Consider the following 25,510-nt stretch of genomic DNA (forward strand, 5'->3'; position numbering starts at 1 on the left):
CTGCTGTAATGAAGATGCTCACTAGATCATTTGCTATCATCCTTAACTATAGTCAAAGCTTGTCAGAGATGTAGGTGTGATATGTACATTCCTCAAGATTCTGATATCTGAGCAACTTAATGGCTCTGTTAAATTAGAGACACAGAAGGCACTTAGGAAGCTACTTTTGCTGAAAAGCACTTACTTTTAACTTGGACTGACAAATTCCAAAGTAAAAACTAGATAAATGCTTGACCTCCCTGTGTCCTTTACTTGCTGCCAGTCACTTGCAGCTACCTTAGAATTCAGGGAGGACAGGGCTAAAGGAAGGATCCTATAAGTAACAGGGAGCTCTCCTCACTGCCAGGCAACAATGACTTTCTTACTGTTACAAGGCTCTGCCTGACCAATCCTGAAGTAAGGAGCAACACGGGCCACTCTTCTGATGACAAACCACACCTGTGAATGGTACTGCTTAATAATTATATCTATGTCCCATATCCTGTTCCCCAATCTTCCTCTAAACATAAAACTCATGTAGTAGCCTGAAGATGGGCTGAAGTATTCACTTTTCCTCTTCCTTATGTTACACTAATTAGCTTCCCAAGTCTGTCCTTTACCAATGCTTGTCTCTTTATTTGTTGTTTTGGGGACAGGTAGCTGGTCCTGATAGTCAAAAGAGTTTCAGGGTTTTTATTATTTCAGTAACTCTTGAAACTTACATCTTATTACCTGAGAGGATTATAAATAGGCTCAGTACAATGGTTCATCCAAGAAATAAAAACAGGCAGCTTGTTTAATACATACATACCTGTAAATAGAGCACACATACACATTTAATACTAACCTACTTATAACCATGGCTGTTATGACAGGTTCCCAGCCTGAGTGGAGGACTGTCCTTGTGGCTGGATGCTTGGCAGCTATTATAATCCAAATAGGAGTTAGAGCCAAGAAAAGGACACCGACTAGTGGAGAAACATAGTAATAGGTCTCTGAAATGCAGAAAAAGACATTTCACTCCTCTGAGTAGCAAGTTTAAATTATCAAGAATTTAATTTAACATAATAAATAAAGGGAATATGCACTGATCTTATATTTTTATTAAATCAGTATTTGGAAACACCATTAAATATATGGACATTGAAAAAAAGAATTTAACAGAAGAGACGATTCTATCAAACATTATTTTTCTAGAAACTTGAATTTAGAACTGTAGATAAGTTAAAAATATTATAACTGAAAATTAAAATATTTATTCAACAAACATTTATTATGAAACAACTACATGGAATACATGAAAACACCAATAATAGTATTAATAAGGAAAGCAAATTACAAAGCTACCATTGAACAGGCTTCCAAGACATTTGTGACAGATGCTTCCCCTGATCATAATTATTCCTTTCCATTCTTGCCTCTACAGAGAGAAGGCCTTCCTACCCCCATTGACTTGAAGCTTTGTATTTGTCTTGTTTTATAAGTTAAGATTTATGTCTTTCTAGATAAAAATTTTAAATGGGCTTTCAGAACTGGCTGAGGTGTGTGTGTGTGTGTGTGTGTGTGTGTGTGTGTGTGTGTGTGTTCACACATGAATGTACATAAGAACAGTTTCCAGATACTAGGCAGAAGGCATTAAAAAAGAAAAATAAACAAACAAACAAAAACATGGTTCCTGCAAAATAAGGGAAAAGGGGGAAGAAATGAAAGAACCTTACCTAACAGAACAGGTTTTCTGATCCAATGGCTCATGCCTGAAATCCTAGCTACTTAGCAGATGAGATCTGATAATTGTGGTTCAGAGCTAGCCTGGGGCAGATAACTAACTATGCAAGGCTCTTAGTTCCTATTAACCCGCAAAAAGCAGGAAGTGGAGGGATGCCTCAAATGGAAGAGTATCAGCTTGAGTGAAAAAAAAAAAAAGCCAAGGAGATCTTGAATCCTTGAATTGAGCCCCAGCACCAGCATACACATGTAAAGCGAACACTTAGTGATATTGCATTCACAATGCCTAGCATCCCATTGAAAGACCATTAGGCATTCTATTTACTTTACATAGTTTACATAGTGCAGACGTTTTCAAGCTCATACGTTTAAAGTAATTCTTATAAATATAAAACATGAAAGTAAAAGTGACTTAAGTTGTAAATATCCAATTAATATACACAATTTGGTGAGATTTCTATTTAATAAACACAAAAATAAGTCAATTATGTAACTTATTCTTAGAATAATGAACCAAAACATGTAGCTTAGTGGGCAAAGTTACATGTAGATAAATGTGTGGTGCCTTTTTAGTGCAAAAGTATTACTTCTATGAGTTTGATTCACAATTATTTTAAGCTTAATTCCAAATCCCCTCTAGATGGAAATTCCAAGTTCTTTAAACAATTATATCATCCAAGGCATTTTTGAGGATATTATTTATCATCAAGATTTCAAGCAAGACCTTTCTGGAGTCATCTTGATAATGTTAATATTTATTGAAACTAGTAAGGACTGTCAGAACTTCGTTCTCATGACCTTGCAGCCTCCCCACCACAGGTTTCAGTGGAATGTAATTCATGTTTTACTGCTTCATAGAACTCTGCAGCTCTTACCTAGCATGTATGCTTGATCACAGTTTATGTTGGTCTAAAAATCTTCCCACCTAAGACTATGAACATAGAAAATCATATTTTTCAATTTTTCCATCAGGTAGAGACAGGCAATTATTTTAAATAACACCTAAACAAGTCTCTCTGTGGCTCCTTCTGGATTTGCATTCATGCACTCAAAATGATTTTAACAAAAATGTCATTTTTACATTTACTCCATTTTAAAGAAAAATGACTAATGCTACACTCACAAGTTTTAATCCATCACTCTTTAGAAGATGGAAAAAAAGAAGGAAAGAAACAGCTGGGAGCTGTGGTGGTTCATGCCTGTAACCCTAGCTACTCAGGAGGTTGAGATCTGAATATCATGGTTTGAAAGTCCATGAGATTCTTATCTCCAATTAACTACTAATAAAAACCAAAGTTGGAAGTGGAGCTGCGGCTCAAATGCACTAGCCTTCAGCAGAAGAGCTCAGGACGGCAAGTAGGCCCAGAGTTCAAGCTCTAGAAATCGAGAGAGAGAGAGAGAGAGAGAGAGAGAGAGAGAGAGAGAGAGAGAGAGAGAGAGAGAGAGAGAGAGAGAGAGAGAGAGAGATAATATAAGACATTGATTCATTAGATGCCCAGTTCTCTTTGTGAACTATAACAAGCAAATATGTTAAGTAGATCCCCATAGGACCAAAAAGAATTGCACATTGAACAAACTAAAGACAAACAAAAAGAATTTTTCCACCTGATAGGCTCTTCTTACTACTCACTTTCAGGACCACATAGGGACACCTTCAATATTACGTGTCCAGAAGAACATGTGAAGCTAAAAGAGCACCCCATCCCCATCTGGACCCCAGCATCACTATACTATACTTTCAAACTGGAAGACAAACTTCTCAAGAAAGAAACCAAAATAATTGAGTGGGTAGTTGCACAAAAAGTTAAACAGAGTTACTACACAGCTCAGTGATTCTCTTACTTTTATAGCCAAAAAAATGGAAACTCTATATTTACATCAAAATTAGCTACTCAGGGGCCGGGAGTTTGGCCTAGTGGTAGAGTGCTTGCCTAGCATGCATGAAGACCCAGGTTTGATTCCTCAGTACCACATACATAGAAAAAAGCTGGAAGTGATGCTGAAGCTCAAGTGGGAGAGCTCTAGCCTTGAGAAAGTACAAGGACAGTGCTTAGGCCTTGAGGTCAAGCCCAGGACTGGCAAAATAAATAAATAAATAAATAAATAAATAAATAAATAAATAAATAAATAAAAATTAGCTACTCAAAAGGCTGAAATCTGAGAACTGCCATTTGAAGCCAGCCTGGGCAGAAAGTCTCCATGAGACTCTTATCTCCCATTAACCAGTTAAAAATCAGTAGTGGTGCTGTGGCTCAAGTGCTAGTCTTGAGGACAAAGAAGCCCAGGGACAGTGCCCACACGCTGAGTTCAAACTCTACAACAACCACAAAAAGCTTGTACATGAATGTGCATAGAAGTATTATTTATAACAAAGAAACAGTGGAAGTAACAGATAGCCAGGTGTCAATGCTCTTATGCTTGTAATCCCGGCTATGTGGGAGGTGGACTTCAGGAAGATCACAGTATGAGGCCATCCCAGAAAACAATTTTTTAAAAATGTAAATTCGTTTATTTGAACCAGTTTGTTAAATTTACATAATTCTTGTCATTTAAAATATGTGTTTTTTACCAGGCACTGTTGGCTTATACCTGTAATCCTGAGATGTGAGGATTGAAGTTTAAAGCCAGCCAGTACAGGAAAATCCATGAGACTCTTATCTCCAGTTAATCACCAAAAAAGTCAGAAGTAGAACTCTGGCTCAAGTGGTAGAATGTGCTAGCATTAAGCAAAAATACGTAAGCTATCTGGAGTCGCATTTTTAATATCTTTGTGTGTGCTCCCAACTATTTTTAATACCTTGGAATGTTAGCTCCATTATTGTGAATTTTTTGATACAACAAAGGGCCTTTTGCTATGTAGCTCTTCCCTCTGCCCCCACCCCGGGGCTTGAACTCTGGGCCTGGACACTAACCCTAGGCTCTTCAGCTCAAGGCTAGTGCTTTACCACTTGAGCCACAGTATCACTTACAGTTTCCAGAAAACAATTTTTAAGACCACATTCAATCAATAAAGCCAGTGTAGTGGTACACACCTGTGGTCCCAGTTACACATGAGGCATAGGTAGAGAACCTAGACAAAAATGCAAGGCCCTGTTCAAAAAACAAAACACAGGGCTGTGAGTTTGGCCTAGTGGTAGAGTGCTTGCCTAGCATGCACGAAGACTCAGGTTCGATTCCTTGGTACCACATACATAGAAAAAGGTAGAAATGGTGCTGTGGCTCAAGTGGCAGAGTGCTAGTCTTAAGGGAAAAGTCCAAGGACATTGCTCAGGCCCTGAGTTCAAGCCCCAGGCCTAGCAAAAAAAAAAAAGCACAAAGGGACTGGGGACATGGTTCCAATGACAGTGTGTCTGTCTAGCAAGCATGCCACCTTGACATCAACCAAAAGACTGCTAAAAGGGGTGCAACCTTAGTGTCTATAAATGATGAATAGATAAAATGTAGAGCCAGGTGTTATGGCTCATGCCTGTAATCCTAACTACTAATATTCAAAGCCAGCCTTGGCAAAAGTTCATGAGATTCCCTCATCTCAACTAATGTTTAGGCATGATTGCTTACAACTGTGGCCCTAGCTATGCAAGAGGCTGAAATCAGGAAGATATAAAATACAGGCTAGCCTGAGTTCAAGAGAAGCTGAGCTTAATAACACGTTCCTGTCATCCCTGCTTCAGTTCAAACTCAAGTACCACCAAAAGTTAAAATAAATTTAGTATATCCAAAAAGTATGGTTTAGTCACATTATGAATCCATGCAATAGGGTATCATTTAGCACTTAATAAAATTCAGTAGTGAATAATACAAATGAACATTGAAAACATTATGCTAAGTAAAAGAAGCCAGTTATAAAAGGTCACATTTCATATGATTCCACTTAGATGAAAAGTCCAGAACAAACAAGTCTAAAGGGAGAAAAGTGTAAAGGATAACTGGGAGGAGTTGGGTGCGGGTGGCATGAGGACTCCTGATAAAGGGTACAGGATTTCTTTAGGAAAAGATGAATTGTTCTAAAATTAGATGGTTGCCCAATCTTTTAGGAATGTAACAAAACCCACAGATTTAGCCACTTTAGAAAAGAAAGGTTGTACAGTGTGGTACTATATTCAATTTATAAGGATTCTAACAATGGATAATAAAATGGAGATGACTAAAGTTTTTAAAAGCTCATGTTAAAGACGAAGACCAAGCTTGCAGGAGACAATGCAAACAGTAAAAGAGGTTAATGACAGGGAAACTAAGCACAGGGCAGATAGGGAGCATACCTAGTTTTATTTTTGCAGGCATTCTATAAGTACAAAACAATCTGCACAGTATGAAAATCATCATAAAGCAAAAACTTTCAAATGATTTTAGATCTGATGTGTTTCAATTTGGCAGAAATGTCATACAATTAAAAGACTTCTAGAAAAATCACTAGAGGTACAAGTAGTAAGAGAAAATAGTCTATTAAAAGTCATCCATGGCTGTATGCCAGTGCCTCGCAACTGTAATACCCAGGAGGCTGAGATTTGAGGATCATGGCTTAAAGCCAGCCCAGGGAATGAAAATCCATGAGAATCATCTTCGATTAACCACCAGAAAATTGGAAGGGGCATGTGGCTCAATGTGTCAACACTATCCTTGAGCTGAAGAGTTCAGGGATAGGGCCCAGGTTCAAGCTCCATGACCAAAAGGAAAAAAAAGTCATCAGTGAGCCTCTGTATTCATATTTTAAAGTAGAACAATGTCTTTTTTCTTTTTTCATTTAATTTTATATTTATTATAAAGGTGATGTACATAGCGGTTACAGTTACATAATTAAGGTAATGAGTACATTTCTTGCTGAACAATGTGACTCCCTCCCTCATTTCCCCCCACATTCCCTCCCCCCAAAGTTGTAAAGTTCATTTCCAACATAATATTTTGTGAATGTTACTATTGCATTGATTCACCCTTTGTCGTTTGTCTCACCATTTTATGATTCCCCTTTCATTCTCCAAATCAGATAAATTCTCCAAATCAGATAAATGTATATATAAGACACAGAGTACCAAAAGTAAAACTAATAACAACAGGGGATAAACCAAAGGGGGAAAAAATGAAAGAAAAAAGAAATAACTTCACATAGTATATTTAAAAAAAACAAAAACAAATCTCTTGTTTCCATATCTTGGCATAATGTCTTTCTTCTCCATGGGATATGTGCAATAGAGCCTGGTTAAAAAACATCATGTTAAAATCTCGCTCTATCATCATGGTCATTAGGGAAGGCTCAAGATACAGATCCCACAAACATCGCTTCCCATGGCAAAGAGACTTATGGATGTGATTAAGTTGTAATTTTCAGATGAGGATATTATCTGGATTATGTGGGTGAGCCCTAAATGCAATCACAGGTTTCCTTTTAAAGGGAGCAACATTAGGGTTGGCTACAAAGAAGAAGGCAATGTGACAGTGGAAGCAGAGATAGAACTGGTGGAAGCCGGGCGTCAGGAGGCTAAGATCTGAGGATCACAGTTCAAAGCTAGCTCAGGCACTAAAAAGTCCATGAGACTCTTATCTCCAATTAACCATCAGAAAACCAAAAGTGGCACTGTGGCTCCAGGGATAGGGCAGTAGGCTTGAGCAGAAGAGCTCAGCGGCAACTCCCAGGCCCAGAGTTCAAGTCACATGACCACCCTCCCCCCCAAAAAAGTGGTGGGGCAATAAGTCAAGAAACACCAAGATGGAAAGGAAGAAACCAGCCCTCCAGCATTTTCACATTAGTCCTCTGTAATCCATTTTTGACCTCTAGCCTGCTTAACTGTAGGAAAAATGCATTTTTTTGTCTTAAGCCACAAGGCTTATGGCAATTTGTTACAGTTACAGAAAGCTGTTATTGGTATACATAAAACTTTGTGCTTTTTTTTTGAGACAGGGTCTTACCATTACTTATGTTAGCCTCAACTCTGTAATCCTTCTGCCTCAGCCTCTTTAGTGATGGAACTACAAGTATTCACTACCACATTTAGCTTTTGGATTTTTAAGTCCAACATGTCCATAGATTTTAGTGTTGGAGCAATTCTGTGCTACAAATAAAATTCATAAAAGTGAAAAACAGCACAGTAAAAGTGGTTCAAATTGCTCTGATTCCACTGATCTCTCAAACATAATTATTCTTTTGTGACCCATGGCTTTCATCTTTTAAAAAATATTATCAGTAGCATTTTTAAACTGCTATTATATCATTTCACTAATAGCTTTTATCATTCTCAGCCAAATTCTTCTGTAATCTGCAGCAGCTATGAGTGACAATTTTTATACATTAGCTACTGCTGGGTGAATAGCAAAACAAGATGCATTGTACACTGCAAGCCATTTTTTCCTTTGTCTATTACACTTTTCTCAGGAAGCTTCTACACTAGAAAGACTTCTAAACTAAGATGACACTGTGCTAAAAATCACTCAATACAGCAATGCTAAAGATAAATCTGGGTTCTGTTCTCATCACTACATCGAGTCAGAGATACTCTGGAATGCCCTCTGGATAGCTAGGGGCACTCAGATAGACTCACAGAATAGAAACCACATGTCACCAGCTGCTGCTGCACTTACTGCTCTAAGCCACCTTTTAGTACTAACCTTGAAAAATGGGAAATCGAATATTGTTTCTACATCTTTCCTACCAATAGAAAAGCTGATAATTTTTTCATTTGGTAAGTATAAAATAATTATACAGTCACATAGCTATAAGTACTTGAATAGGAGTTGTTAAAATCCTAAATTATGTACACAGGAAGGGAGAAAAGGCATCTGTCACTGGGAGTAGGTTTCTCAATGACTGTTTCAATGTTGGGGTGTTGTTTTATTTTTTATTCAAACAGGATATAGATGAGGCTGGCCTTGATGCATGATCCTCCTACTTTACCTTTCAGAGGGGTTGGATTTTATGGATGTGCACCAGTCATTGTGCATCAGCTCTCACAGTTAGATTCTAATCGCTTTTGAAGAGTAGTATATCCACTAGCACAACAATGTTCATTGCAGCACTATTTACCATAGCAAAGATATGGAACCAACCTAGATGTCCCTCAGTTGATGAATGGATCAACAAGATGTGGTATTTGTACACAATGGAATTCTATGCTGCTGTCAGAAAGAATGACATTGCCCCATTTGTTAGGAAATGGAAAGACTTAGAAAAAATCATATTAAGTGAACTAAGCCAGACTCAAAGGAACTTAGGCTCAATGGTTTCCCTCATTTGTCGTAATCAGTAGAAACCTTGGGCTCTGCTAGCAGAGATTTGCAATAGAGCAAACCCTTGATACATAAGGCCATATAGTATGAAGCTAATTGAAAGGACCTCTAGGATATTGAAACAAAAGCCATATAATGAATGAATGTTGTCCTTAAGGTACTATGTTATCTCTCATCTCTTTTGCTGTCCCTTGGTTATCTCATATTGTTACAGTATCTCACTTTGTTATCTGATATATTGGATATATTTGTATTTGGTTATTTGAAATTGGATAGGGAAGTCGGGAAAACAAGATGGGGGGAGTGGGGGGGAAGGTAATGGGTACCAAGACATGTGAAAGGGTATCAATGTATGTGAATTAATGCACCTTCTATCTGGCAAATCTCATGTAACCCTTTTATTAAATACAATAAAAAATATAAAAAAATTAAAAAAACACAGAGAAGTATATCAGAGTTTAAATCTATATTCCCTTTACTATTTCCACTTGAACTACTTCTCTTTTATCATATTTTGCCATCTTTATTTTTCTTCAGGGATACCGATCTTAAACATAAATCTCACATGCATAGTCTCACATTTTTTTGCCTAGACAAGTCTCAAAGTTCAGTCCTCCTACCTGCAGCCTCTGCTGTAGCTAGGATCACAGCTCATATAACTATCTTTTTTATTAAGATGGAATTGTGATTTTCCCCCCCTCTGGCTGGCCTTAAATTATGATCCTCCTAATCTCTGCTTCCTGAGTAACTGAAATTACAGGTGTTAGCCACCACACTTGGCAAATATCAACCCTTCTTAAACTATGTTCTAAAAGAACAAACTAGAGGGAATGTTATCAAGCTTGTTTAATGAGTTCATCACCTTGATACCAAAGCCAAAAGACATTACAAAAAATTAATCCAATAGTTCTGACAAATATTCCTGTAAATCCTTGATAAAAATACTAGCAAACATTGGGGGGGGGAGGGTAAAATAAATGATAAAAAAATACTAGCAAACAAAATTATTTTTAAAAGTATATCAAAAAGATTATGTACTATAACAATGTAGGATATATCCTTGGAATGCATGGTTGGTTTAACATATAAATCAATCAGTGTGATATAGGATATTAAAGCAATAGATGCTGAAATGTCGTTGAAAAAGTTCAATATCTTTTCTTCCTGAATATAAATTTTTATTTAAAAAATGCCTTTTTACAGATTTAAAAAATCAGGGAAAACCCTTTTTCAAGTCCAATTGTTCTTTATTAGTTTTCCACTTGAAACTAATGGGTCTACCCATCGTCAAAAGTGGGGTATTGAAGTCCTCTACTAGTACTATCACCACTGTATTGTTAACTCCTCCGCTTAAATCTGTTAGTAATAGCTGCATATTTTAGGTGCTTTGATGTTAGGTGTGTATATATTTATTATGATAATATCTCTTGATGAACTGATTTCATGAAACTTATTGTCCAGTACACTGAGCTATGTAATGCACAGCTTCTGTAACAAAAGCTACAGCTACCAATAAATCCTCTATTTAAAAACATTGCTAAGTAGTTTCAATATAGTTCAGGAATTGAACTCTGTTTCTAGGCTTCTCAGAAAGAGGAACAGAGTCTTAGAAGTTAAATATGCCTGTTCTGAATCTTTGTATTCAGAATGAAAATTTCAGGCATCCAAGTGGTGATCTTATGAGGCCCCCTTGTGTTCAAAATGCAAATGCCTAGCCATCTGAACAATGCTATGAAGTCAATCTGTAACCCATTGGGGGAAAAAATCCTGAGCTGGGTGACCATGGCTCATGACTGTAATACTAGGTACTCAAGAGAGTGAAGTCTGAGGATTATAATTTGAAGCCAGCCTGGGCAGGAAAGTCCATGAGACTCTTATCTCTAATTAAGTAACAGAAAAGCCAGAAGTGGCACTGTGGCTCAAGTGGAAGAATGCTTACCTTGATCAAAAGGAGGTAGGAACAGTACCCAGGCCCAGGACAAGTCCCAGGACTGACCAAAAAAAAAAAACAATCCCTTTGGGAGAACCACTCATACAGATGACACATAAAAGGCCTATTTTAGTTCATTCAACTTGAGTTATTTTGATACAGCTTTAAGAAGTAAAACCTCCCCACAAAATCCCAAGTAATATTTAATAATAATATTTTTTTCAAAATTATGCTAATTCAATTTTACTATAATCCTTTATCCAGCTAAAGTATTAATGTATCAGTACATAATGCTGAAAATATTAGAAATTTTAGACAATGCATTATTAAAAAATCAGTATGCACCCTATATGACTAATTATAGCAATTGACCTTTTTTTTTTTTTTTTTTTTGGTCATGGGGCTTGAACTCTGGACCTGGATGCTGTCCCTGAGCTCTTAAGCTCAAGGCTACCATGCCACCACTCGAGCCACAGGACCACTTCCATTTTTCTGGTGGCTTGTTAGAGATAAGAGTCTCATGGACCTTTGTGCCAGGCTGGCTTTGAACCAAGATCCTCAGATCTCAGCCTCCTGAGTAGCTAGGATTACAGGTGTGAACCACTAGTGTCCAGCTACTCTTTCTTCTGTGTTTTCAACTGCTCAGATAGTATGGTATCTAGCACACAATGGAGAAATGTGTTACAAATAATAACAATTAAGTACTCAAGTCTGTCATTAGAATATAGTACTTTTATTTTAATGCACACAAGGAACCTATTTCTAGACCACCACCAACTTTCCATTTCTTTTTTTTCATATATTTTTTTATTGTAATTAATAGAAGGGCTACATGATATTTGCCAGATGGATGGTGCATTAATTCCCATACATTGATACCCTTTCACATGTCTTGGTCCCCATTTCCCTCCCCCCCACCCCCACCCCTCATCTTGTTTTCCCCCCTTCCCTATCCAATTTCAAATAACCAATTACAAATATATCTGATATATCAGGTAACAAAGTGAGATACTGTAACAATATGAGATAACCAAGGAACAGCAAAAGAGATGAGAGATAACATAGTACCTTAACAACAATCATTCATTATATGGCTTATGTTTCTATATCCTAGAGATCCTTTCATTTAGCGTCATACTATATGGCCTTTTGTAGCAAGGTTTTGCTCTATTGCAAATCTCTGCTAGGAGAACCCAAGGTTTCTACTGATTATGACAAATGAGGGAAACCATTGAGCCTATGTTCCTTTGAGTCTGGCTTAGTTTACTTAATATGATTTTTTCTAAGTCTTTCTATTTCCTAACAAATGGGGCAATGTCATTCTTTCTGACAGCAGCATAGAATTCCATTGTGTACAAATACCACATCTTGGGCCAGGAGTTTGGCCTAGTGGTAGAGTGCTTGCCTAGCACGCATGAAGACCTGGGTTCAATTCCTTGGTACCACAAACATAGAAAAAAAAGCCAGAAGTGGTGCTGAGGCTCAAGTGGTAGAGCTCTAGCCTTGAGAAAATCCAAGGACAGTGCTAAGGCCCTGAGCTCAAGCCCAGGTCTGGCAATAAAAAAACCAAAAAACAAATACCACATCTTGTTGATCCATTCATCAACTGAGGGACATCTAGGTTGTGCCATATCTTTGCTATGGTAAATAGTGCTGCAATGAAGATTGTTGTGCTAGTGGGTTTAGTATGTCATTGTTTCTAGATGCCAAGTAGTAGAATTACAGGGTCATAGGAGAGCTCTATGTTTAGTCTTTTGAGGCACTGCCACACTGCTTTCCATAGTGGTTGAACGAGTTTGCACTCCCACCAAGAGTGTAGTAGTAATCCCTCCTGGCCACATCCCCTCCAGCATCTGTTGTTATTAGTTTTCTTGATCCTGGCCATTCTAACTGGAGTGAGGTGGAATCTTAGAGTTGTTTTGATTTGCATTTCTTCTATGACCAGAGATGTTGAGCATTTCTTCATGTGTCTATAGGCCATTTTTGTTTCTTCTTCAGAGAAGACTCTCTTTAAGTCTTTGGCCCATCTTTTAATGGGATGGTTGTTACTTTGGAGATTAGTTTTGGATTGATTCAATTTTTTGAGCTGTTGACATATTTTAGATATGAGGCCTTTGTCTGTTGTATGGTTGGTGAAGATCTTCTCCCATTCTGTAGGCTTCCTAATTAGTTTACTAGCTATGTCCTTTGCCATACAAAAGCTCTGCAGTTTAATGCAGTCCCACTTATCCAGCCTTTCTCTGATTTGTTATGCTGCTTGGTCCTTATTAAGGAAGTTTCGACCTGTGCCAAGGAGGTCTAGTGTATCTCCTATTCCTTCTTGTAAAGTTTTCAGAGTGTCAGCTTTTACCTCCAAGTCTTTGATCCATTTGGAGTTAATTCTAGTACAGGGTGACAAAGAAGGATCTAACTTTAGTTTTCTGCATGTGCTTAACCAGTTCTGCCAGCACCACTTGTTGAAGAGGCTGTCTTTCTTCCATTCTATTTTTTTGGCTCCCTTGTCAAAGATTAGGTGGCCATAGGTCTGTGGTTTAATATCTGGGTCTTCAGTTCTATTCCATTGATCTTCAGGCCTGTTCTTGTGCCAGTCCCAAGCTGTTTTGACAATTATAGCTCTGTAATAGAGTCTAAAGTTTGGTATTGAAATTCCTCCTGCACTGTTCTTTCTGCTAAGAAGTGTTTTTGCTATACGGGATCTTTTATTATTCCATATGAAATTTTGGATTGCCTCTTCTATTTCTTTAAAGAATGACCTTGAGATATTGATGGGTATTGCGTTGAATTTGTAGATAGCCCTTGGCAAGATTGTCACTTTCACGATATTGATTCTTCCAATCCAGGAGCATGGGAGGTTTTTCCATTTCCTCAGTTCTGCTTTAATTTCCTTTTTCAAGGTTTTAAAGTTTTCATCCTTTTTCTTTCCTTTCTTTTTTGGGGGGGCACTATTACTAGAGATTGAACTCACAGCCTTACATTTTCTATGTAACTGTACTACCACTTGAACTATACTCTCAGCCTCTTTTGCTTTTTAGTTATTTGTGAAATAGGGTTTCAATGTTTATAATCAGGCAGGCTTGAATATCAATCCTATTTATGTTTTCTATGGGTCTGAGACTAGATGTGTGGGCCAACCGTGCCCAACTTATTTGTTGAGATGAGAATCTTTTTGCTCTGGTGGGATTTGAACTTCAGTGCTCCAACTTTCTACTTCTGAATAAGTTGGGATTATAGGTATCAGCCACTAAACCCAGCCAGTTCCCTCATCCTACTTTAATATTCTGTGGACAAGCCACAGAATTTCTGAATTTTTAGCTTTTCTATAATGTTGGGGAAAACCTCTTCCTCTTCCCCTTTCTTTTTCTTATCTCTTCCTCACAGTAGGAAAGACTTATCTAACTAGAAAAGCTAGGGAAAGCTGCAGTGAAAATGTCTGACTAGCTTTCCTTAAGGATCGGCACATTGATGACAGGCATTCGTCTCTAGTTCAGTCCCAAGCCTGTTCTTACACAGTGAGCACTTCAACTGTCCACCAGTCTGCTTTTGAGTGGTGAGTAGAATGCATAAGAACAGCCACATTCACTGACTAGCCATAAGCTAATATTCCAATCCCCATAATACTTCAACATTCATATTTAAATAATATAATAATTTAGAGAAGGAAAAATCAGTTTATTACTCATAAAATAAAATTAGAGTAGATTGAAGATTATCTCTTTAATAATGTAACCCTCATCTTGGGTATGAAAAAAAGGAGTTGAGTGCTAGCCTGATGCATTGAACACACATCATTCTTGTATACTGTACAGTGATAAAAGGCCATGCTATGATGACAAGATCCTATATTTAGACCATTACCACTTACAGCGCTGTACTTTACCTCAAGTGAATGCATCTTTACCTTTCCTGTGAGAAAAAGGTTCCCTGAACATATACTTCAAGCCTTACTGAATAGTGTCTTTATGCTACACATTAAATACCTTAAAGCAATTTTAAACACTAACTGAAACTTCCTTTGACAATCCAAAGGTGTAGAAAATCATGGGATTTAGGATGTCAAATACAGCCTTTTTTGATAAAGAACACATATTTGAAACTCTTCTTCAAACTAAGTATTAGTTTCATATATCTATATGGAACTCATAGAAATAAGAATATGAATAGATGTTTGCTTTTGGCCTGGCTTGTAAACTCTATTGTTTTATGCCCCGTGTTACTGTATATTTGTTTTCATTTTCCTTTTTGCCACCGAAAAAACTGAAAGCATAATTATATTCATGTGTCATTGATAGCTGTCTCACAATATAAATTTGCACTAGAGCAATTCATTAGACTCTACAAACACTCTATCTGCATTCAACAGGAATTACACACATAATAAGTCCAAACTCACACAGAATTCAGGATCATTTGGATGGTGTTTTTTCCCCTTTTGTTAATTGCCATGAGACGACATATTAGTATCAGTTTCTGACAAGGGGAAAAAAATATCTCATTGGAAAATGGAATCCAGAACACTGCTACAATAATATTTATTTAAAGAGACTCTGAATAAAACATAATTAAAAGTCAACTTACCAAGACATGAGTACAGACCCTGACTTATCCAAGCTAAGATGGCAAGAGTTATAAGGTCTCCAAAACTAGCAGCAATGGGTGTAGCAACATTATCTGGATTGATACCAGTCTTCTTTGAACCAACGATAACTCCAACCATTATTATTCCTAAAAGAAATAAGGTCTATTACTTTTAATGCTATGATTCAGAAAATCACTCCCCCAATAGTGAACTATATAGACTAAACAAACAGCACGTCAGTTCTAGTTATTCAGCTCAAAGAAGCTGATTAAGCAAACAGGGTACTTTTTACTGTAATGCTTTGGCCAGATGCCTTTCCACAAACTCCAAGGCAAGGTCATGGAAGATTTGAAAAGTTCAGTGTCTCATTTATAATGTAAAAGCTACTATAAAATTATATTAAAACTAAAAATTTGAACTTAGCAATGTGCATACTACCTTAGATGTAAAATATGCGTATATCAAACCCAAATATTTAAATTTTAACCCTCAGGTATGGCACGGAAATATCAGTGTAACATGAGTTATATTTATGTGCATAGTAACTGAGAAGACCAATAAAAACCTACTTGTTCACATTTGGTACAGAAATGCTTGCTTTATTTTATTTTTTAAGATGTTAATGTATTTAAAAAATAGGAAGTAATTAAATTTTGAACACTAGAAACCAGAACAGAAGAAATAGTCTTTTAGCCATATAGGATGAGGTTAAATGAAAGGACTTCCAGAATATGGAAACACGAGCCATATAATTTGTGATTATTGTTCTTAATGTACTATGTTATCTCTTATCTCTTTTGTTTCCCTTGGTTATTCTCATATTGTTACATTATCTTACCTTGTTATGAGGTATATTGTATATATGTTTATTTGCTTATTTGAAATAGGATAGGGAAGGGAGGAAAACAAGATGAGGGAAGGCGGTGGAGGGAGGGAAATGAGGACAAAAACATGAGAAGGGGTATCAATGTGAAGTAATGCACCTTCTATCTGGCGAATATAACTGTAAACCTATTAATTATGATTAAAAATACATCTTCAAAAAAAGAAATAGTCTTTGGAAAGATAGTCTTTCAACTTAAAATTTCAGTCTATAAACTTGCAAAGGAAGAGAAAAATGTAACTATATACTTGGACATTTGGATCTGAATATTTTGAATTATACAAATGGGAGAAAATGATCAAACCCAATATAAATTCTCTCATGCCAACAAGTCCATGAAGAGGACACAGAACATTAAAAATATAATGTTGGGCTGGGAGTTTAGCCTAGTGGTAGAGTGCCTGCCTAGCAATTAAGACCCAGGTTCGATTCCTTGGAACCACATACATAGCAAAAAAGGCAGAAATGGTGCTGTGGCTCAAGTGGTAGAGCTCTAGCCTTGAGAAAGCCCAAGGACAGTGGCCAGGCCCTGAGTTCAAGGCCCAGGACTAGCAAAATATATATATAATGTTTATTTCACTTATGTGCTAACTATAAGTCAACAAATAAACCTATGAAAAAAGATCACCATCCTTTGAGAATAAAATGACTGCGAAGGCTTTTATCCCAGCATACTCAGTTTGCAGATAATAAAACCGAGATCTTGGGGAGATCTTGGGGAATTCTTGCTTAAAAGTCCTATAGGTTGTCATTCTAGACCAGAGTGTTTTGTTTTGTTTTGTTTTGTTTACTCTAGCCTACAAAACCCAATCTGTAAAATTTAAATTTAAATGTAAAATGTAAAATTTTAATGTAAAAGAATTTTTCTTTTACATCAAATAATGTCCTCACATCTTGTATTCTGGAAGGTTTTTCAATCATTTGTCTTACTATTTATAATACCATTGAAAAGCATAGCTAGAATAGTGGAAAAGTTTTTAAATTCCAACAGTAATCCAACAAAATGTAATTATAGAGAAATGTTATTTTCCAAATGAGTACATTTAGAGATCTATGTAGAGCCAAGTGCCAGTAGTTCACACTTGTAAACCTAGTTACTCAGACTGAGATCCAGGGGATCATGATTTAAAGCCAGCCTGATCAGAAAAGTTCCCTAGACAATGCCTCCAATGAACTAGCAAAAAGCAAAGCTAAAGGTATAGCACCAATGTTAAAGAACCAGACAAACAAACACCCTGAGTTTAACCCCAATGCCAGGGGGGAAAAATGGACCTATAGCTGAAAACAAGCATTTTGAAAGGATCGATTATTTTAACTTTACTGTAATAAAATGGCAAGAAGATTGTAACAGTAAAATAATAAGAATCAATCCTTTGTCATTTTTATCCATGAGAAGTTAGTTGTCTACTGTATATAAAGAAAAATAGGAATCATCCACAATAGTTCAATAATCCCAGTGACTTGGAAGGCAGATGTCAGGAAGATCACAGTTCAAGGCCAACCTGTGCAAGAAGTTATCAAGAAAACATCTCAAAGAATGAGCCAAAAATGGTGACCCACGCCTATATTTCTAACTACATGGGAGGTATAAGTAGGAGTATCTTGGTCCTAGGTCATTCTAGGCAAAAGCACAAGATCCAATCCGAAAAATAACTAAAGCAAAAAGGACTAGGAATTTACTCAAATGGTAGGGATAGAGAGCCTGCCTACTAAGGACAAGGTCCTAAATTCAAACCACCCCAGTAATGAGAATGAGGAAAGAGATAGAGATGAGAGAGAGAGAGACAGAGAGACAGAGACACAGACACAGACACAGAGAGAGACAGAGAGACAGAGACAGAGATTGTAGAGGGAAGAAGGGAGGGAAGGAGGGAGAGAGAAAGGGAGGGACGGAGGGAAAGAGGGAGGGAGGGAGGGAGGAAGGGAGGGAGGAAGGGAGGGAGGAAGTGTGTAATGGCCTACATCTGTAATCCAGCATTTGGGAGTCTAAGGTAGAAAGACAGTGAGTTCAAGACCAGCCTGAGTTTCATAGTGAGCCCTGCCCCCAAAAAGAAACAAAGTTTTTGGGGAGAGAAGAGTAATAATCTAGCTGAGAAGTTTGGGTAGGAGGTGGGGGAGAACCTATCTAAGAAGTTCTAATGTAAATCGTTTTTAAAGCTCCTATTCTTTACCATTATAGTCAACAGTATGATATATTTGTAATGCCACAGAAACAGTGGAGGCATTTAATGGGTTTGGGGGCAGTTATGGTTTGTTTGTTCACTGAAACCTGAAACTTTAAAGTTGTTTGATAGATAGAAATTCATACATTCTAATTGACAGGCCAATAAATACCCTAAACAATTTCCAGAAAGGAGGTTTAGAGGAATTTAACTTATAGAAACAAATTCTCTGATCTCATCTGGAAATGATACAGGAGTGCCAAAAGCCAGAAGTCAGTCTCAAAAAGTCTGTTTCCAGAAAATTTTATAAGTAATAAAATGCAAATGTATCTGAAATGAGATTTGAAAGTTTATAATAACATTTTTTTCTGCCACTTTAGTCAGAAAGAACCATTTAAATAGAAGTAGTCATCGTCTTGGAAGATCAGCCAGGAGGCGTTTGCTCACCCTGCAGAAGGGATGCAATGAAAGCGGTCGCCACGCTGCTGGAGCACAGAAGGATGGAGTGGCTGAGGTAGTATTTCCCCTCTGGAATCCAGCCCAGTACAATTGCTGCCACAGCTGCTAGGAACCCAACCACTGTTGCCTGAACCTGAAAATATTTTGATAGAATCCAAATCAATTACTGATTTTTAAAACATGTACAATTTTTATTATGCGAGCATTACATACAAGAAGTCAGGAGAAAGTACCTTTTTAAGAAACTATTCTGAACAACATAGTAACATTCCAAAATAAATACCATAAAAGTAATAAGGTAGTAATAAGATGTTAAATAGTTGTTTATATAAATATTAACATAAATTCTGGGTTATATTTAGTTATGATGTATTCTGTATATTTTTTCTATTTTATAGAGTGAATTTTTTCATGCTTGGAAGAATTTGACCAGTTTCTAGAAATATAATAACTGTCAGAGGCCAGAAACAGCCATTGATGGCACCATTTCTTTGCGGGCAGGGGGAAGGCTTGAACTCAGGGCCTGGGAGATGTCCCTGAGATCTTTTGCTTAAGGCTAGTTCTCTACTCCTTTGAGCCACAATGCCACTTCTGGTTTTTGAGTGGTTAATTGAAGGTAAGAGTTTCAAGAGGACTTTTCTACCTGGGCTGGCTTTGAACTATGACCTCAGATGGCTTTGAACTATGGCCTAAGAAGCGAGGATCATAGGCATAAGCCACTGGTGCATGGCTCATTTCACTTTTTTATGGTATTAAATCATTATTTTGGTGTCTCCTGAAATAATTACTTGGTAAATTTCAAGGCACTAAAATTTACTCCTTTTCCACATGAACACTGAGACCTATAGTGGCTCATGCCTATAATCCTAGCTACTCAGGAGACTGAGATCTGATGATCAAGGTACGAAGACAGCCAGGACATTAAAGTCTGTAAGTCTCTTCAATTAACCAGCAGAAAACAGGAAGTGGTGCTATGGCTCAGGGGTAGGGTGGTAGCCTTGAGCTGAAGAGCTCAGAGACAATGCCCAGGCCCAGAATTCAAGTCCCATAATCAGAAAAAAAAAGAAAGAAAGAAATATTCCATTATTTACCTGCTTTAATGCCAGATTGCCAATTATTAGGTTCCACTTTTCAATGGGTGAGTCCATTTTCCCAATGTTTACCTGTGAAGAAGGATATATTCCATGAATGCTGTAATATTGTGCTATCTGCTATTTAAATATCCTATGAAATTTTAAAGTGTAAAATGAATCATCAGTAAATCTGACAAGTGCAAATTATACTTTGAATATAATTCTTACTCCACTACAAGATTGGCATCTAACACTGAGCATGGCTGAGACTATTTTTCACTTAACTAGCATTCAGCAACTAGTGGATCTGTTACCATTACCCATCTGTTTGCTGAGCTGTTTTAGAACTAATACCATCAGCCACCATTCTAACATGCCTAATTTGTGACTGAGGCCCAGTAAAATTCGTTACATAATCTTGAACTGCTGGCATTAATTCCATGTTATAAAATAACTAATTTAATTGGAAAATTTATTGACCAGAAAACAAGATATAAACATATCAGCAATTTGAACATAAATAATTCTTGAATCATGACTAAAATTGTTAGCAATTAAAATACATTCAGTACACAAATAAATTTTGATCATGTACCTCAACTATTAAGATGTATACATATTTCCACCAAAGTCAAGAATATTCTCCAAAACAAGGCTATTATTAATATAATCAGTTGCTCCATGAACAACATCTACTTGGATTCAAAAACTATTCATCTGGCCGGGAGTTTGGCCTAGTGGTTAAAGTGCTTGCCTAGTATGCATGAAGACCCGGGTTCGATTCCTCGGTACCACATACATAGAAAAAAAGCCGGAAGTGGGGCTGAGGCTCAAGTGGTAGAGCTCTAGCCTTGAGAAGATCCAAGGACAGTGCTCAGGCCCTGAGCTCAAGCCCAGGACTGGCAAAAAAAAGAAAAAAGAAAAAAAAAAAGTATTCATCTAAATCTGCCAAGTTTTTCTAATCCAGCTATGAATGGCAAAGAAGGCAATGAATGTTCATTAGCAAACATTTAATACTGAATTGGATTTCAGTTATTCGTCTATTTTAACATGAAAGATTTTCAAATGCTTAAAAAAAGCCTCCAATACTTGTTTGTTAAACACATCATTTGAAATATGATATAAAAATCAATGTTAATAAATTCTTTAAATAAAAAAAATTTTAAAGCCTACAACCAAATGGGTAAAAAAGTAGATAGATAAAGATTATTATTTCTGGGTAGTTTTTTTCTTCCCACAAGCAGACTATTCAATCAAGCAGAGTAAGTGGTATCTCAACCTTTTTAAAAATATATTTTTATTGTAATTAATAGAAGGGTTACATTATCTTCGCCGGATGGAAGGTGTATTACTTCACAAACATTGATACCCTTTCTCATGTTTTTGTCCCCATTTTCCTTTCCCTATCCCCTCTCCAGTTCTAGGGCTTGAACTCAGGGCCTGAGCACTGTCCTTGGGCTTTCTCAAGGCTAGAACACTAACACTTGAGCCACAGCACCACTTTCTGGCTTTTCTATATATGTGGTACTGAGGAATCGAACCCAGGTCTTCGTGCATACTAGGCAAGCACTTGACCACTAAGCCAAACTCCCAGCCCTCAACATTTTCTTTGTCAACTTGGAAAAAAAAAATCTGTTCTGCAGTCCCCTCCACTAAATGCAAATTGTGAGATTTCTCACTATTTCAGAATAATTGCTTTGCAGTCTTGATTATATACATATATACATATATATATATGTATATATGCCCAGAAATAAATTATTGAAGCTCTAATAGCTTTGGGCTCTGCTTAAGTGAGTGATAAGGTGTAAGAGATGTTTAGAAACTGAACCTAGTTTAGGTTTAGAGTTTAAGAAACAGGCACAAGAAAAATGAGTGTTATTTTTAAGCAACTATTAGGAAGATATCTATAGCTGTAGGAAGCAATCTAAGATGATTCCATATGCCATCACATAGAGTACAAGAAGTCAACACTCCAGAATTGCTCATGAGCTAACAGGGTTAGAAAGTAATCCAGGAAGGTGGAGTGAATAGTATGATGTAGGGATGCTGCTGTGTCAAAAATCTACTTGATATCACCACTGTTGGCCTTTGCTAAGGTCTGGTGCTATATTCCTCAAAAGCCTGCCTCTCAAAGCAGTATGGCCTATGACCATATGACCTATGACCATATGACCTATGACCAGCAATTCCACTAGTTGGCATAAACATAGAGCTCCCCTATGATCCAGCAATTCCACTACGTGGCATTTACCCAATTGTCCAGAAACAAGGACATACTAAATCCACTAGCACTATTTATTTATCTATTAGCACAGATATGGAACCAATGCAGATGCCCCTCAGTTGATGAGGGATCAACAAGATGTGGTATTTATACACAATGGAATTCTATGCTGCTGTCAGAAAGAATGACATCGCCCCATTTGTAAAGGAAATGGAAAGACTTAGAAAAAAATCATATTAAGTGAAGTAAGCCAGACTCAAAGGAACAGAGGCTCAATGGTTTCTTTCATTTGTCATAATCAGTAAATCTCCTGGCAGAGATTTACAATAGAACAAAACCTAGATACATAAGGCCATATAGGATGATGCTAAATGAAAGTACCTTCAGCATATAGAAACAAAAGCCATAATATGAGTGAGTGTTTTAATGTACTATGTTATCTCTCATCTCTTTTGTTGTCCTTTGGTTGTCTCATATTGTTACAGTATTTCACCTTGTTATCTGATATATGTTATATATACGCATATTTGGTTATTTGAAATCGGATAGGGAAGGGGGGAAAACAAGATGAGGGGTGGGGGTAGGGGGAGAGAAATGGGGACCAAAACATGAGAAAGGGTATCAGTGTTTGTGAAATAATGCACCTTCTATCTGGTGAATATAATGTAACCCTTCTATTAATTACAATAAAAATATATGGAAAAAATAGCCTGCCTCTCCAGCTGTAGGCTGCAGTAAATGACTAGAATTTTCTGCTTTCATAATGCAAGCAGAAACCATTGCTTGTGATAGGAAGTCAGATATGACAGGCCCCCAGCCTCTGCTGCAAGGCACACATGACAGACCTATGACAGACCTACAGCCCTGCTCCAGAGCTTCAGGTCATTTGTCTGATTCTCCAGCCACTGGTCCTTACTTCTGCAACATACCTACATCTGTGTAAGCTTTATTCCCTCTATTTAATTCCATAACTGCAGTACATACCATGGCTTTATCTTCTGAGCTAAATCAGACAGGCAGTATAACTTTCAACTTTTAAACCTATCTGTAGTATAAATGAAGATCACATTCTCTATGTGCCTTCCACATGGAGAAGCCTCTGAATAAGCAATTTTTTAATCTAAAATTTCAAATTACAACAGTGTATAGTGTAAAAGAATTTTAGAAGCAGATTTAAAAAGTAATAATAAAGAGAAACTGACCTAAATTATCATTTGGGGGGGAAAAGTATTGAGATTGGGGTGAGATTAGGGCAAGACACAGATAATCAGCTTTTTGCCTCCTGTCATGTAAAACCTGTACTGTCTACTCAATTGTCTGGTAATTAAGGATGATATGAACTCAAGTGTTTTCAGAATTGGAGAGGGAGAAGCATGGCTATTTTTCTAAAGGCTTTTGATAGTTCTACTTTTACAAGATTAGTTGACCTGATGGTGCTTAGCCAGAGATACCAAGACTTTGTAAAGTGATCAGAGGAGGATATGATCTGATGAATGTTGCAATAATTTAAATTAGTCTTAAAGTAGTAGGAAGAGTACAGTATATTGCAGAGACACTAATGACTGCTCACCCACTAAGATACTGATTTAAAGCTGGAAGCCAGTGACTCACAGCTGTAATCCTAGCTATCAAAAGGCTGAGATCTGAGGATCACAATTAGAAGTCAGCCCAAGCAAAAAATCCATGAGACTCATCTCCAATTAACCACCAGAAAACCAGAAGTGGCACTGTAGCTCAAAGTGGTAGAGTGCTGTCTTGAGCTGAAGAGCTCAGAGACAGGTACAATGTCCAGGCCTAGATTTCAAGTCCCATGGCTGACAAAAAAAAGTAATGATTTAACTCTGAACATATTTCCCGTTAGTTATTTGAACATATTTATTATATCAGTGGCTTGGAATGATTGTTAAACTCAACATCAGGCCCACTGGAAGTCACTTTGCATTGGCTAGATATAAATGATGCTTTTGGGTAACATTTCTCTGTTTCTTTCCACATCTGTTTGTTACAAACTGACAGTGTCAATAACATGCTCTAGTAACTCTGGATACGGTCAATGTTCTTCCCACTATTACTGAGTATTCTTTCTAACAGACCGTTAACTCTCCTTGCCTCAAATGAGACTCTCTTCCACAGTGCAGAGCAGCTCAGCTCCTCATCAGGTTCTTCTGGCTAGCAATTCTTGCATTTTAACCTGGCCCTTAGGGGATATCTTCTATATCTATGGAGAATTCTACAGCTAAGAATTTATGCTCAGATTGGTGGGTTTATTCTCATGAGGTTCTCCCATAAATTTCTATCTGCTGCCAAGTTCTTCCATCTGATAATAGCAAAATTTCACCTTTCTGCTACTGTAGGTATGTACAGGTTACAAAGGCACTCAAGTCAATTAAGGGAGAAAGCATACAAATTGGAGCCAGTACTTCAGTCTTTTAAGAACCAGATAATCTTAGTATCTGCCTTACCCGCTAGCTTAAACATGACAGTAATTGGTAGAATGCTTCGAATTAAAAGGAGCAAGTATATTACTCTGTCAAGTGATAAAGTAAAGCCTATAAAACTCCGTTTACAACCTTGAGAGCTTCAGAGTACTGTGAGTCAGACCTGCTTAGCAAAAGTCCTAGGTTCAGGCAGGAAAACAACCTCTTCCTGACACAAGCTCTTCTGCTTAAAGAGAAACTAGTGTGAGTGATATACAGTGAGGTAGGAGAAAACTTACAGCAGTGGATAATCTGGATGCCAGTGTCATTTCCAAGTTCCCTTTGAGACCGAGAAGGGCAGGAACTAAAATAAAAACTTCTGTTACATTTTTGAATACTTCCCAATGCTGTAAAAACACAAAAACAAAAAAGTTTGACAGTCTTTTTTTTAAATGCTTAAAACAAAGACATTTCTAAAAAATTATAGTGCTTTTTTTTTTCTTCAAACTTTGCATCCATGGTCTGAATAGCTATACAGGTAACTTTAACTACTGAACATTCAGCTTCATCTCAACCTCTTGACCTCTGAAGTTCTGAGTTACTTGAGAAAACTCAACTGGAGTGACAGCTGCCATTCTATATCCACATGCTACATCAGCCTGAACTCTTTTCTTTTTCTTTTTTGTCATGCTGTGGATCAAACCTAGTGCTTTGCACATGCTAGGCCAGCACTCTACCAATGAGCTACATTTTTAATACTTGGGGTTTGTGTGTGCCAGTCCTGACTTGAATTCAGAGCCTGGGCACTGTCTCTGAGCTTCTGTTGAGCAAAATTAGTGCTACACCAATTGAGCCATAGTTCTA

General features: G+C 37.2%; 1 protein-coding gene across 1 annotated transcript in view; it reads right to left on the reverse strand.

The window, feature by feature from the left end:
• Window positions 1–25,510, reverse strand: part of Slc41a2 (solute carrier family 41 member 2) — a 66,664-nt gene that overhangs the window by 37,538 nt on the left and 3,616 nt on the right. The window contains exons 2-6 of the mRNA XM_090328546.1: window positions 24,946–25,053; window positions 20,021–20,092; window positions 18,918–19,062; window positions 15,425–15,571; window positions 827–974 (exon numbers count right to left, since the gene is read on the reverse strand). Of these exons, the coding sequence (XP_090184672.1) occupies window positions 827–974; window positions 15,425–15,571; window positions 18,918–19,062; window positions 20,021–20,092; window positions 24,946–25,053 (620 nt within the window). The remainder of the gene's footprint in view (window positions 1–826; window positions 975–15,424; window positions 15,572–18,917; window positions 19,063–20,020; window positions 20,093–24,945; window positions 25,054–25,510) is intronic.

Source organism: Megascapheus bottae, chromosome 2 (genome assembly GCF_031878675.1).
Source record: "Megascapheus bottae isolate mThoBot1 chromosome 2, mThoBot2.hap1, whole genome shotgun sequence".
Lineage (NCBI taxonomy): Eukaryota > Metazoa > Chordata > Mammalia > Rodentia > Geomyidae > Megascapheus > Megascapheus bottae.